Source organism: Alligator sinensis, unplaced genomic scaffold, assembly GCF_000455745.1.
Source record: "Alligator sinensis unplaced genomic scaffold, ASM45574v1 scaffold794_1, whole genome shotgun sequence".
Classification (NCBI taxonomy): Eukaryota; Metazoa; Chordata; order Crocodylia; family Alligatoridae; genus Alligator; species Alligator sinensis.
In genome coordinates this window covers 67,520-81,348 of record NW_005842125.1, presented here as the reverse complement: position 1 = coordinate 81,348, position 13,829 = coordinate 67,520, and the positions used below count along the sequence as shown (strand labels likewise).

The 13,829-nt window shown below is 45.3% G+C and overlaps 1 protein-coding gene across 10 annotated transcripts in view; it reads right to left on the bottom strand.

Moving 5' to 3' along the window:
- The window catches only part of SLC8A1 (solute carrier family 8 member A1), a 348,746-nt gene that overhangs the window by 293,987 nt on the left and 40,930 nt on the right, over nt 1–13,829 (bottom strand). For all 10 annotated transcript variants that reach the window (XM_025205697.1, XM_025205695.1, XM_025205692.1 and 7 more), the window contains one exon: nt 2,638–4,471. In XM_025205697.1, coding sequence (XP_025061482.1) covers nt 2,638–4,433 — 1,796 coding nt within the window. In that variant the 5' untranslated portion in view covers nt 4,434–4,471. The remainder of the gene's footprint in view (nt 1–2,637; nt 4,472–13,829) is intronic.

The window sequence follows — 13,829 nt, the reverse complement described above, 5'->3', positions numbered from 1 at the left end:
GGAAGCCTGAGCTGAGGCACCCAGTGTGGTGGCGTTACATTTGCAGAAGCAGATCATAGCTGCCGGGTGCACACTAATTCTGCAAATCCAGCCCCACTCCCCTGTTCAGGTGCCTGAGGTTGAATATCGGAAACTGACTTCTAGCCCCCCGCCCCATGTTTGAAAAAACTGTGGCCTAATTCTCAGCCAGATTGGCTAGTTATTCTGTGTATCCCTGTTCTGAGTCATAATTTTTCCCTCTAAAGGTGAAAAACAACAACATGTCAACCACAGGTGATCAGTCTCCTCTCAGTACAATAGCCTGCTGCTCAGTATAGTAGCCTGTGATGGGATAGTGACTCTTAGAGGCCTGCTCAATATAGTAGCCTATGATGGGATAGTGACTCTTAGAGGCCATCTCCCTGGTAATATTTGGCTTCCCAAAGAAGCTAGGACAGAGTGATATTTCTGTGCAGCAGGCCCTGTGCGGTCTGTCCTTCCCAAGAAACAGGCTCTGATGAGGTGAAGCTGGTAGTAGCCTGATGAGACTGTTCCATAGCATCTGAATAGCCCCTGGCTGCGTTTTTTAAAAAAGAGGTGATCTCCCCTTGCAGACAGGGTGTGTGCAGTTGACTAGTAATGACAGTTACTGTACGTACTGAACTGGTCTTACTTAATGCCAAGGAGAAACAGAAGCACAGCAATTTTGCCTCAGGAAGATCACTGAAGTGATCAAACCACATCCTTTCAACTCTTCTCTATGGCAAACCCCTTAGTTATTTTGTTTGTGACAAACCTAAAGAATAGCTACAAGAGACCAAAAACTACAAGTCATACATCTGTAAAATGCAACAGGTAAGTACAAAATACAGAGGATGGGAAGAGGGACTGTACCTACCCCAGTATCCCAAGGACCAGACCAGAAACCAAGCACTCACATAGTTAACAAGAGAAAAATGATTCAACTGTACCCTTCATGAAGGAGGCAGCAGAAAGCCTGTGGCCATAGTGGTGGCATACAGTCAATTAAGAAAGCCAGGTGAGGATTTGTCAACAGTCTTTAAGCTTCGGATCACATAGTTGCACATCACACAATTATTTTGTGTAAATGTGTCAAAAGGAAATTAATTCTAAATCCAATCCCAGCCTAACATGTTGCTGCAGTAGCCTGATTTTGCTACCACTCATTCTGATACTAAAATGGCCTGATTAAAAATGTCCCCAAAGTTCCTTAATTCCACTATGCTAACATATCCTGTCTTCATAGACACTGACCCGTTTCTGGCAGAATAATCTACAGTCCACTAATTTGACCCAGAATCCCTCTACTCTCTATTATAGCTATACCCTATTCTTGACCACTCAAGAACAGCAAATACACAAACACAACTTAGACCATCCACAACACAGCTGCGGTGAAGTCTTCATACAGTTACAAACAGGTAGGGGGAAGACATCCTGATTTCATTCCCCTGAGCACTGTCTGGCACTTTGTATACATATTAAAATAACATTATTGAAAAAAAGTGTTAATCCTTGCTCTTTTTTTAAATACTTTTCCCTGTACCTTCAGAAAAGAGATAATGTAGGAAACATAATACATACTCCATCTGCTCCTACTGGAAATGTCTAGTCTCTTAAAAAAAAGGAAAAAAAAAAGAGTAATATTTAGCACTGGGTTCAATCCAAACCCTGGGTTTCTCTTGAGTATGCCCCACACTCTGCCAGGAACTGCTCCACATTCTCTGGTGGTGGAGGGGGTTGGGAAAGGTTGTGCAATGGAGACTACTGTTCATGGGTGCCCCACCTGAGGACACAGTAGTACTCAAGCTGACCAGGTTTTGTGGTCTTTCCATCCTCTGCCCCTCCCCGAGATAGACTAGGGCAGAGAGTTCTCTCTCTGGAGCCTATTGCAGGATAAGTTTTCCAATGTAGCCTTTTTCGCTATTTCCTTCTCTACAAAGTGATAAATATGCTGAGGTAATAAATTTTCCACTGGTCACAAGGAAATGCTTATCAGAATCATTTCCTTCTAAACCCTTTTCCACTTGTCAGCTCAGATGTGGTTGCTCTTATCCTCCCACCCCACATGGTCATGTTCCTTCACAACAGTCTGCAGGCTTTACAAATGTACAAGAACTTTTAAAGAGGTGCTGCATATGATATCTTTCAGAATAAACACCAAGGAGTCACCCTGAGAAACACAGCAAACAGAAGGCTGAGCCTGATTCTATGTGCACTCACACCCCACAAGCACAAGGGACAGATTACACAGCTCCTGTACTTGTGTCTTGGAAACCCAGTCCCATTGCTAGTAGGTGAGTATTGGTGATACCAGTCCTTCCGTTGTGGGGACGAGATCACATGGATCTGCTGTTTGAGGACCAAGTGGTTATGTGTCCCTCCATGAATCCATGAGCCCCTTCCTCCATATAGGGTACACAGAATGCAACATACACAGGTACTCTATCTTCTGACATGCTAGTGCAATAACAACACAACATTTCTAGTATACTGGGGGCTCCCATAGGCACTCAAGGCCATTCAGGACTTGCAACAATGCAAGTAGAGCATGATGGTACATGCCTCCTGAACACCATATGATCAACTGTGTGTTTAATTTTATATAAGCAAACTAGATTTAAAAAAGGTACTTACACAATCTCGTCATTCTGGAATTCAAGCTCTCCACAAGTATCCTCAAAGTCTTCTCCTCCGCCTTTGGCTGAGCCTTCAATGGTTTTGTAGGGCACGATAACATTTCCTCGGGCTCCAGATGTTCTTAGCACTTTCACTTCCATGGTTCCAACACTCTCACTGATGTGAGTGACAGGCTCCTCAAAGGTAAAGATGCCAGCATGATCATCATCAAAGATGGTCACTGTGGCAGTAGAGGGGGAGCCCAGGCAGGCCAGCGTTGCTACATGGTTGGCTTCCAGAATGCCCTCATCCAAGGCTTCAGAGCTTACCCTCACATTGCTGAGGTGAACAAGGAAGTTCTCATCCTCCTCAAAGATATCATCATCAATTATGCCGACTCGGATTTCTTTCTGTGTCTCCCCCGGTTTGAAAACCACAGTGCCTTCAGTAAACTCATAGTCAGATCCGGCATTGGCTGTGCCATCTTCTGTTCGGAAATCAACATACACTGTGTTAGTCAGATCGCCACCCCGCCGAATGAGGGTCAGTGCAACTGTGCCACAGTTCTCTAGACACTGGTAGGTGCCCTGCTCAAAGCAAATCTTACTGATAGGGTCATTTTCCGCCACCTCACTGTTGACCTCGTGCATGCTGACTGCTTTCCGAGCTTGGTCAGCAGCATGCCTCTTCAGGATGTTGCCCGCTCCAGTCATTAGTCGAGTGGCCTGAATACGATAAAAGGCTCGACTCTTCTGCTGTTGACTCAGGACTTGATAGTTGGCTAGCTCAATTAGTTGTTCTATTTCTTTGTCAGGGTGTTTCTGCTTCAGTTCCTTCAGGATCCGAGCCATTTCCCTCCTGGCTTCCTCATCATCTTGGTCCTTCTCATCAACTTCTAGAACCAGAGTACCATCCAAGAAGTTCTCTACATGGGAATTAATCACTTTTCCATCCATTTCAATGTCAGCTTTGGATGATGGCCTATCACCTTCATGTTCAATGATCATGCCTCTCTGCTTGCCTGCCCTATACCTCTTGTAGACATACTTGTAAAATAAAAGCCTTCTGTCTGCCACCCATGCAAACACCACACAGATGGGAAAGAAGAAAAAAGTAAGCAAGCCTTCCCAGACATCCACAATCCCAGGAGATGAGACAGATAAAATAATGTAAAGCCAAGTATAGGCAAAGATGCTCCAAGCTGCTGTAACAAAAAACACTCGTAGGTGCTTAATCTTCCTTATCTCACCATCAGGGACCACGTAGACACAAATTGCTATGATGATGAACATGTTAAAAGCAGCACTTCCCACAATGGTGCTGGGCCCAAGATCTCCTGCTGTGAAACCATGACCACACACTTCTATAACAGAAAGAAGAATCTCAGGTGCTGAAGAGCCCAGAGCCATCAATGTTAAGTTGGAAACAGTCTCATTCCAAATCCTCACTGTGGTTTTGCTGGTCTCACCATTGGGCTTCTTGATTGTTATCTCCCTCTCCTGAGATGTAATGACTTCTATAGAGGACATGAAGCGGTCAGCAATGATGGATACCCCTAGGAACATATAGACCATAGCTACAAAATACACTGTAGCTCTCGCAATTTTATCACCAAATGAAGGGTCTTGGGGCTCCCATATTGGTAAAATGATGCCCTTCTTGCAAATATATGAACCAGAACATTCTGATTTATTGGCAGGCTCTTCACTTGGGCTTTCTGCCAGCACTTTGTCCACATGGAACAACAGAAGTGCCACAATACTGAAAAGATGAAAGCCTGAAGGGAAGGTGGAGGAGTTACTTAATTTCAGCATGGTAGCTTTCTCTGGCCAGCTTCCAAGTGCTTTCCAACCTGCAGACAGAATGGGAAGAAGTGTTATCCAAATCAAACTTCTTTACCAAAAAACAGTTGTAAACATTTTGACCTGTTATACATGTTCAGTGAGCTGCATATCACTTATCCGACAGGAGAATCATAATACCACTGGAACTAGGCTATCCATATTTACCCAAACTCAAGACTACTTTGAATATGAGAGGACCCCCCCCACCCATAATTAGATTCTAGATATAGAAAATATAGACATGTGTTAAATTTGCTGTGTCTTAGACTCTAATTATTAGAAGGTTGGTTTCAATTCATCCCCCCTACCTCTGCAGCAGGGAAAACAGCATAGGGGGGCAGGAAGTGGAGGCAGTCATGACTGAGGACAAGCAATGGGGAAGGAGGAGAGGGGAAGGCAGGGGGAAGAGGTAGCACAAGGGACAGAGGCAACAGAGGTGAAGGCAGGGAGGGAGAGGCAGTGTGGGGTGAAAGGCAGAGGCCACAGCTCCAACCCTGATACTGAGTGTGGGTTGGGGCCAGAACCATAGCAGCTGCCTGCCCCCCAACTCTGTACCTGAGTCCAAGATGATGGGCTTCCATCACTGAATGTGGGTGGGGGGACCTTGTCTTGTATTTGAATAAATATGGAAAATTCTAAATGCATGCACGTGTTAATGTTAATTTCTGAAGTAATATTCTCCTTGTTCAATTTTTTATTAACATACCATCATGTAGTACAGCTGGTAGAATTGTTTTCAATTTCAAATTTTCAGTGAAATAAATCTTGAAATTTAATGTAAAATTCTCCAATAAATGTAACTGTCTCATATTTTTGCCAATTTGTTATTACTACAAAATGAATTCAGAAATCTTTTTAGACTTCAAGTATATCCATACTCCTTGCACAAGTCTGTTTCAGGGTCTGGAGTGCCACATCAACTGACTTGCGGGGCTCCCCACGGGTCCAGAAATTTGGGGAGGGGGAGTGATGGCACCATTCCCTGGCTGCCAAGTTTCAAAACCTATGGAGTGCCCTGGGCCATATGCAGTGCATTGGAGTCCTGATTTCAGTGTGCAGGGCTGGCAGGAACACTGCCAGGCCCCAGTACCCAATCCTAGAATGCAGGGGGTGGGAAGGGGTGGTGCTGGATGCCAAGAGCCCAATCCTGATGCAAAACGGGGTGGTGCCAGGCATCCAGGGCCTAACTCCAGCACACAGGGGTGGGAGGGGACCATATCAGGCCCCAGGGCTCAATTTGGCCCACAAACTAGCCTTACACCATTCTGGCCTGCAGGGCCAAAAGGTTCAGTTCCATTGGTCTATTCCATATTGAATGTGTACATTAAGTAAATAAAGTCATACAGTTGACAGCTGTACAAGTGCTCAGCTAGGAACTGAAGGTATATGTGTATTCTTACATCTGGCCCTCAAGAATATGCAATATGAGAGTCTTAATACCAGAGAAATAGCATGTGATCATGTAATTAAATATATCAAAAAGGTCTGGACTTTCTTTAGCTAAAAAGCACCTACTATGTACCCATGAATAATTTATTTTTGTATACCTTAGGAGGGAGCCCATCTCTTGCTCACTTTCCTTCCAGAGTTGGGCTCCCTCCCACCCATCTGGACCCTTGGCCACTACACTTACACAATCATTGAGGCACTAAAGACAGGTCCTGGTTCTGCCTGGGGACTTCAGCAGAGGACAAGTCAGATTCTATTCCACCTATTAGGTGTGTAAGGGGAGTTGAGTTCCTAGAGTACAATTCTATTCCACCTGATGGAAGTCCCTGAAAACAGTCAATGTAAAAAGTGAGTAAGTCCTTCTCCTCCACTCTTTTTCCCAGCTGCACTTTTGTGACTCAGTCTTAAGGGTCAAAAGGTGGTACAGTACATTATAGAAATAGATATATTAATGGATTCCATATATTAATGAATTCACAGGATAGAACTACACTTAGATGGCGGAAGTCCACTTAGATGCCCACCAGGTAAAACAATCTGACCCTTAGTTACAGGTTGGCTGACTGAAAAGCCCTCTTAGCTGTGCATAAATGCAAAGAGCAGTCACCCATAGGTGTACAACGACGCTCAGTGAAAAAACGTGAGCATGGTCATTTTATCCTTTTCAAATGAAAACTAGTTCTTTATTTTATCAAGAATATGTCCTCCCTCCATGAGGGCTATTCCCATGTTATATTCCTCTAGCTTCCCATTCCAAACTGTCTTTGCTGTAAGGATGGTTAAAGTTTCTGATTGTATATTTTCACTCTGCTAATCCTTATGTCTTTCATTAAAGTGTGAATAAAAAGGCACAAAATGAGCATGGAAAGTTTCAAAGCAAGTCACACAAGACTGAGAAGAGAAGGTTGCAATGAAGACTGTTATAGTGCTTAGATCATATACAATGCTTTTCTTCACTAGATTTCAGCATACTAAAGTGACTATTATGATAGTATTTCCATTTCAAAGATAGGGAAACTGAGGCACTAGGAGGTGAAATAACTTGCCCAGCTTACCCAGAAGGTCAGTAGCAAAGTTGGAAATAGAACCCAAGGCTCCGGGAAGCCAATCCTGTACACTATCCACCAGCTCTTTTAACTTCTACCAGGTCACAATAAGAACAGCAAACACCACATTGGAGCTGATCACTATCTCAGCTGCCCTAAGTGTACTGCACACCATCCCACATAAAAGTACACGCTGCTCAAATTTCACTGGAAACAGGATGGATCATGACAGGATGACCAAGATAAAAATCATGTCCACCAATTGTTTCCGAGGAGTCTGCTTACATGTCCTGTAACAGTAAATGTACTTTGAAATCCTGTTTAGAACACAGCATCTTTTTCTTAATGAAAGTTTCCTTCTTCCTGTTTCTTGCTATATTAGAGAGCTGGTATACCACAAAAGCCTAACAGATGGCACAAGCAGCAGTGCTGAACATAATGTTTAATAGTCAGATGCCAACTCCTGAGAATGATTCACCTTGGTCATTCCAAAAGAAGAATACATAGTGGCCTCGGGGACTCAAATACCTGATTGTCCCAAGCTATGATTACATGCAAATGACCATATGTCATGCTAAACTGAAATGGCTTCTGCCCATCAGAACGCAGGCTAGGCTGCCTGGGAAAGAGAACAAGAGCAAAGAATTAGGAAAAAACTGCAAACATGGCAAAATTATTTAGATGACTCAAGATTGGCAAAAACTGTGAAAATCCTGGCAAAAAAAAAGCTAGGAGACCAAGGCAGCTCAAAGGCAGATGAAAATCAGGGGTGATAAATGTGAGCTATCCTAGCAGTTATTGGCAGACTTTGAACCTTATATGCACTTTACTGGGTCCTAAAGTAACTCCACCTGCTCAGCAAAACGACTTGGGTGTTGCCGAGGACACATCCGAAAAATCCTCTGCTTAGTTTGTAGCAACCAATATCACAATGAACAGGAAACTGCATGAAACACAATTCTGAAAAATATTCTAATACTATTGTATAGGTTACAATGAGTTACATCACCTGCGATACCATGGTTCTTTCCAGTTTATTTTGAAAGGGTGATAGCAAAAAGTACAGGGGTGTTAAGGAAGGATTAGTTAACACAGTGTCCCTTGTGCATGGAGAGACTGAAATAGACTGAGGCTTTTTAGGTTACAGAAGACAATGGTGCTACAAGAAGTTCCCACTGCTACAGAGGCAGATACAGTTCCTTAGAACTGCAAGTGTGCTGCGCTGAGGGAAAGCCTGCTTCAAGACTAATAGAGGCTGGTTTTAGCACTCTTATTATTCAGGCTGTTAGAAAATTAGAAAAAGAGGTGTTTTTTAAAGTGAATACAGGAGCCATTTCATCGCATACCACTAGATACAGCGATGGTAACCCTTTAGAAGAGAATTTTACTAGGTATGCAGCCAAACTAAAGTGAATTTATGCTCATTCCGCATCTTTAACCAGAACACAACTTAGTCAATGTCTAACTATTTTGCTTGGGTGTTATGTTGCTTCAGACCAGGTCATAAATAAAATGAGATGTGCTAAATCTGATATGATAACAGATTGACACAGCATCCTTTTTCTTATTATAGGTACATCTGGAATGTTCTAATTTCTTTTTACAATTTGAATTCAAGGAGAAATTTTGTAATGCATAAACATACAAATAAATACTACGCTGTTTTTCTAAGTCATGGTTACTTATTGCAGGGAGTAGTTGTTTTAATCCAAAGAACAAAAATATCCCCCCTGCCCTTATTCAATAGATTTCCTCTTTGGGGCCAGTCAGATAGTCTTGCATGTCTAAAATTATTCAAAGCAACCAGCACTGTGACATCCCCTTGGCAAGAGAAGAAAACAGATGTTTCTAGAGAAAATTTTATACTTCGGGTCACTGAGTTAGGTTATATAGAATAGCAGTCCCATCACACTTTGGATCAACTCCATAATCTTAAAAGGATGGATGCATTGGTAACTTTAGTCAATAAAATTCCTCAATGGGGATTAATAAATCACTTGAACTTTATTTAAAGGGTTATTCTCTGACTTCAGCATAGGGTCCTTTTTTAACTTGTATTTCAATAGACAATGACAATGAAGTGGAAAATATTGCCACTTGAGCCATCGTTCTGGACTTGTATTTAGTACTCTGTGTATCAAAGGGAAATTCCATTTTTCTGGATATTGCGTGAAAGGAAAAATCTGGAGCTTCTCTAGAGAATCCTGTTATACAGAGAGTTGGCAGAAGCTCTGAAAGATGAAATATAATCAAAACTAATCTTATGTGTCAAGACCTTTTTCTTCCTCCACCCTGGAACAAGCAGCTTGCAAATGGTGAATATCACATCTGCAAGATGAGCCAAACCAAAACCTATAATAATTATGCAAAAATGCCTGGCATAGTCCCTACTTAGGGCCTCAGGTACTACCACAGTTCAAATAATAAAAGACTGTGTGCAATTGCAATAAATGGGGTTTGTATATAAGGGTACTGCAAGCCAGGAGTTTTCTTGGTCCAAATCCAAGCCAGACCCTAGTTTTTGGTTCAGTGTCAAATCAACAGTAGCCACATCTGCAATCAGGTATGGACAACTCCCCAACCCTTCCTTACTGCAATGCTGAGCACAGGCTACTAGAAACAGAGAAATGGCCTAACTTCTTCAGCCTGTTTTCCTTTTCATTTACAAACTTCTCCATGCATGGGGTGAAACGCACCTAGGGCAGGCTCCCAGATGACTGACCCACCACACAAAACTAGTTACTATGAAGTAGTCAGCACATCATCAGGTTCATTCTCTCTCTCATTACTCCTAGAATCACAGACAGCACCTCAGCTGCTGAGAGTATCTCATCTGTACAGCCCCTACCACAGGAGGGTCTGATCCCAAATGGGGGCTCTCAGGCATTATCAAGGTACAAATAAAAAAGAGGAAAAGGATTCTGAAATTAAAAAAGGTTTACTCTTAAGCTGGGAGTAAGGTTATTGGTATGCATCAAGAACACTTTAATGGTGATGGGGACACATAGTTCAAGTGCTTTTCCCATCAGTGTCATCAAGGAAAGCACTGGTTAAAACAAGTCATGTTCTAGATCAACCCCAATCCTTAACAACCTATCTCTAGTGTGTGCGCACGCAGGTCTATCACAGGGAACTCCCTTGTACTTCCAGTACATAAACAGTCATGCAAAACACACTTTTCAATTCCTCACAGTCACACTCAGGCTTTCACAGTGAATGGTGTATACTGTGGCAGCTGTAAGGGGCCATAATCATGGACGGGGTGCCATCATGCTGGGAGCTGTGTGCACATAGGTAATGAAGAGACTACGGGTGCACCAATAGATATTTTTTGGACTGATACCAATGGCCGATTTTTAAGGAGCTATATGGGCTAATACTGATCCTTTTCCGATACGCAGCTGGAGGACAGCATTGGGCTGGTAAGTCTGGTGTGGGAGAAGAGTTGGGGGAGGGAAGGCGCGTGGGGGGGGTAGCGGTGAGGGAGTGGGGCACGGGCAGGTGCTGTTCAGCTGGGGCAGGGCACAGGATGGAGCTGCGAACAGTTTGTCGGGGGTGGGGGGGCGCAGGAGGGAGGCACAGGGGACAAGAGCAGTTCCTGCCTGGCACAGAACCTGGGAGGGCATGGGGGGCATGTACCCCTGGATCTGCTTACGCAGGGCGGGCTGGGGCCAGGACTGTGCTGGGCTCTTCCTGGTGGGGGCTGGTCTGGTCTGCACTGTGCTTGGGACAAGCGGCTGCAGCGCTGGGAATGGGTCTACGGGAAGGGGGCTGCAGCCATCCCAAAATTTGCCATAGCCCCCAACCTCTACCCCCAGTGCTGCTGTCACCCACCCTGAGCACAGCGCAGCCCAGCCCCCGCTGGGAAGAGCCTGGTGCAGCCTCCAGCCCCAGTAGCATCCCACCCCATGCACAGATCTAGGGTACACACCCCCATGCCCTCCTGGGGCGCATGCAGTAGCAGGAGCCACCCTCCCACCCCAGATGAGCTGTTTGCAGCTCCATTCCAGGCCCCCCCTGCCCCAGTCCCACTCCCTCCCTCACCCTAGGGGCCTTGATCTGCCCCCTCTCATGCTCCTTCCTTCCCCCCACCCCTTCCCCCACACCAGACTTACCAGCCAGGTGCTGCTCTCCACACTGCCAGGCTGTGCTCCTGGCCCCATGCATGCTGCGACTGTGCGCATGCATGGGGCATTTATCGGCTACATTATCACCCACATCAGGCAAAAAAAGTCGATTTCCAATACTTTTAATTTTCTTTATATTGGTGCCGATCCAATATGGGACCGATGTATCAGTGCTCCTATAGAAGAGACAGTTCTTGCTCCACAGAACCTACAGTCTAAGCAAGCTCTCACCTTGCCTGTATTCAGATGCAGCCCCACAGACCTGGATGTAGTAATGATGTCCAGAATGTGTTGCTTGCACAATGAGAAAAAAGCATGGCACTGGCTATGAGCTCCCATGGCACCCAGACACCGCCCGAAGGGAGATGATGAGACACTGTGGCACACAATCTTCTGCTCACACTCCTCAATTTGGCCAGGATTGTTCCAGGTTTTGGAAATTAACCTGGATAATTGCCTATGCCCCAGCACTCCTGATAGCTACACAGATCACCCCCCACTCCATCCCCTTCTACTCCCAGGAATAAAGCAGAGCTGCTTCTCAATTCTTCCTCCCTGGGGGTACTGATCATCTGGGAGCTTCCTCACCAAGCTGGAACCAACCACCCACTCCCATTCAGACAGAGCCAACACTCATATTACATATGCTCTTGTCCATCTCAGACCCCTGTAAAGAATGTGCTGTGGAGAAGGCCTGGGTAGGAAGGGAAGGAGAAGCACAGGTGAGCCCCAGGTACATGTGGTCTCTACACACCCCTGCACCCTGGGATGAAGTGAACCTGCACACTGCACACTGGGGATGCTTTGTACCATCCCCAGTGTGGACTGACCAGGGCCTAGCAGGCAGTCTGAAGAGGTGTTACTGCAGTATTTGGGCAATGGGGCCTGAAGGGAGGCAAGAATACTGCAGTGTCCAGCCCCCCACTGAGACCTAGGGCTGCTTCCATGCTATTGCATTTGCTCACTGTATCTGGTGGGCTGAAGCTTTCAAACCCAACCAGCTCCCCAAGCTAAGCTCCCAAGGCTGTTTTCCTCACATACAGCAGGTAAGATTGTTGCCTTTCAGATTCCCCTCAAGTTCTGACCTTTTAATTAGCTTATTTCTATGCATCTAAGCTTCTAACCACCCTTCCCACCTTCCCCATGTATGATTCATGCTGTTCAGGCTCTTTGTTTGCTGTTAGTAGAACAGATTTCAGTCCCTCTATTTTTTTTTCATAGAGTGCTACTTCTCTCTTCCAGCCGCTGTCTTCTCTTCTTGGGAGATGACTTGTGTTTGGATATCTTGCCTTGCTGTGTCAGGTTCCGAACCCCTATGTTCTTTTAAAAATCATTTGTGACTGGGCTTATAACTCGTTTGCAATGTGTTGACAGCAGCATTTGTATTCAGACTGCTGAAAACTATTATCAGGCTGGGTGCTTTTATGACAGCCCAACAAGTGGGTAATGCAGAGATTGTCTGGTACTAGTTTCCCAAGAAATGAGTAATGTGAGAGAGACAAAAAGAGATACTTTCCATAAGGAATTATTTTTCAAGTATTCAACAGAAAATGCACTGCAGCACAGAGCAGCTGTAACACAGCAATATTTCCAATGTTACAGGCACAGCTGGAGGTGTCCAACCTTGCCCAACCTGCTGTAACATTAGCCCCATAATAAACATACATTTAATGCTGGTTACACTGGGGATGGATATCCTCTCATCCATATCACTGGTTCAGAAGAGACAGGTATAAAAGACCAACAGGCTTGGAAGTATCCTGTCCAATATAAGGATGTCCAGATTGGTTGTAGACTTTCCAGTGTGGTCTAGTGCTGAACCATCCACATAATGAAAATGTTCTTCCTAACATCTGTGCTAAGTTTCCCTTGTTGCAATGCAAGACATAACTATTTGTAAAGTCCCCTGAGGTCACAAAGTACGGTCTATCTCTATCCTCTTCATAAGCAATGCATCAGTACAGGGCAACCCCAGGCCAGCCCCATTTGTTCTGTCAGCTGCTGAGGGCTAACCTTTAGGGCTGTGTGAAACAGCACTGCTGTGTTTTGACTTCTGTTTCGCCATTTTGAAGGGACAGTGTTTTGTTTTGTTGTTTTGTTTCAAAGCACTGTTCCGTTCGTTTTGTCAAAACTGTTTCGCTGTTTTGCCAATAGGCTATAATGGGGAATCATGAAAATGCCTATAACATTGTCATTTACTGCCTGATTCAGATGAAACTTACAGGGATGGTAGCCCCTTCTGAGGGCATGAAGCCTGCCAAGTTTCAAGGAGATAGGTGCAGGGGTTTCTGGGAAACTGCACCTCAAACTGCTAAAAGCAAAACTCGTGCCACTTGCTAGCAGTGGCAGCCTCCTGCCATCCTGAGCACAGATCTGGGGCCTGCATGCCTAGGAGGAGCCCAGCAGTGCCGGGAGGGCAGGTTGAGCTCCATGGGGCAGGCGGAGCCACTTGGAGCACAGCCTTGGCTCCAGGTGCAGCGTTGGTGAGCACAGCCTGGTGGCTGAAGGCTCTGCAGCCCCACGGAGGTGAGCCTGGTGGCAGGAGGCAGCAGAGAGCCAGTGGTGGGGCTGCTTGGAGCGCAGCCCTGGCTCAGAGCGCAGGCCTGGCCAGTGGATCTCCCTACCCTCCCACCACCAGGCTCAGCTCTGTGGGGCTAGCAGAGCCACTCAGAATACAGCCTGCTGATGGGAGGCAGGGAGAGGCAGGGCTGCGCTCTGAGTGGCTCCGCTAGCCCCACAGAGCT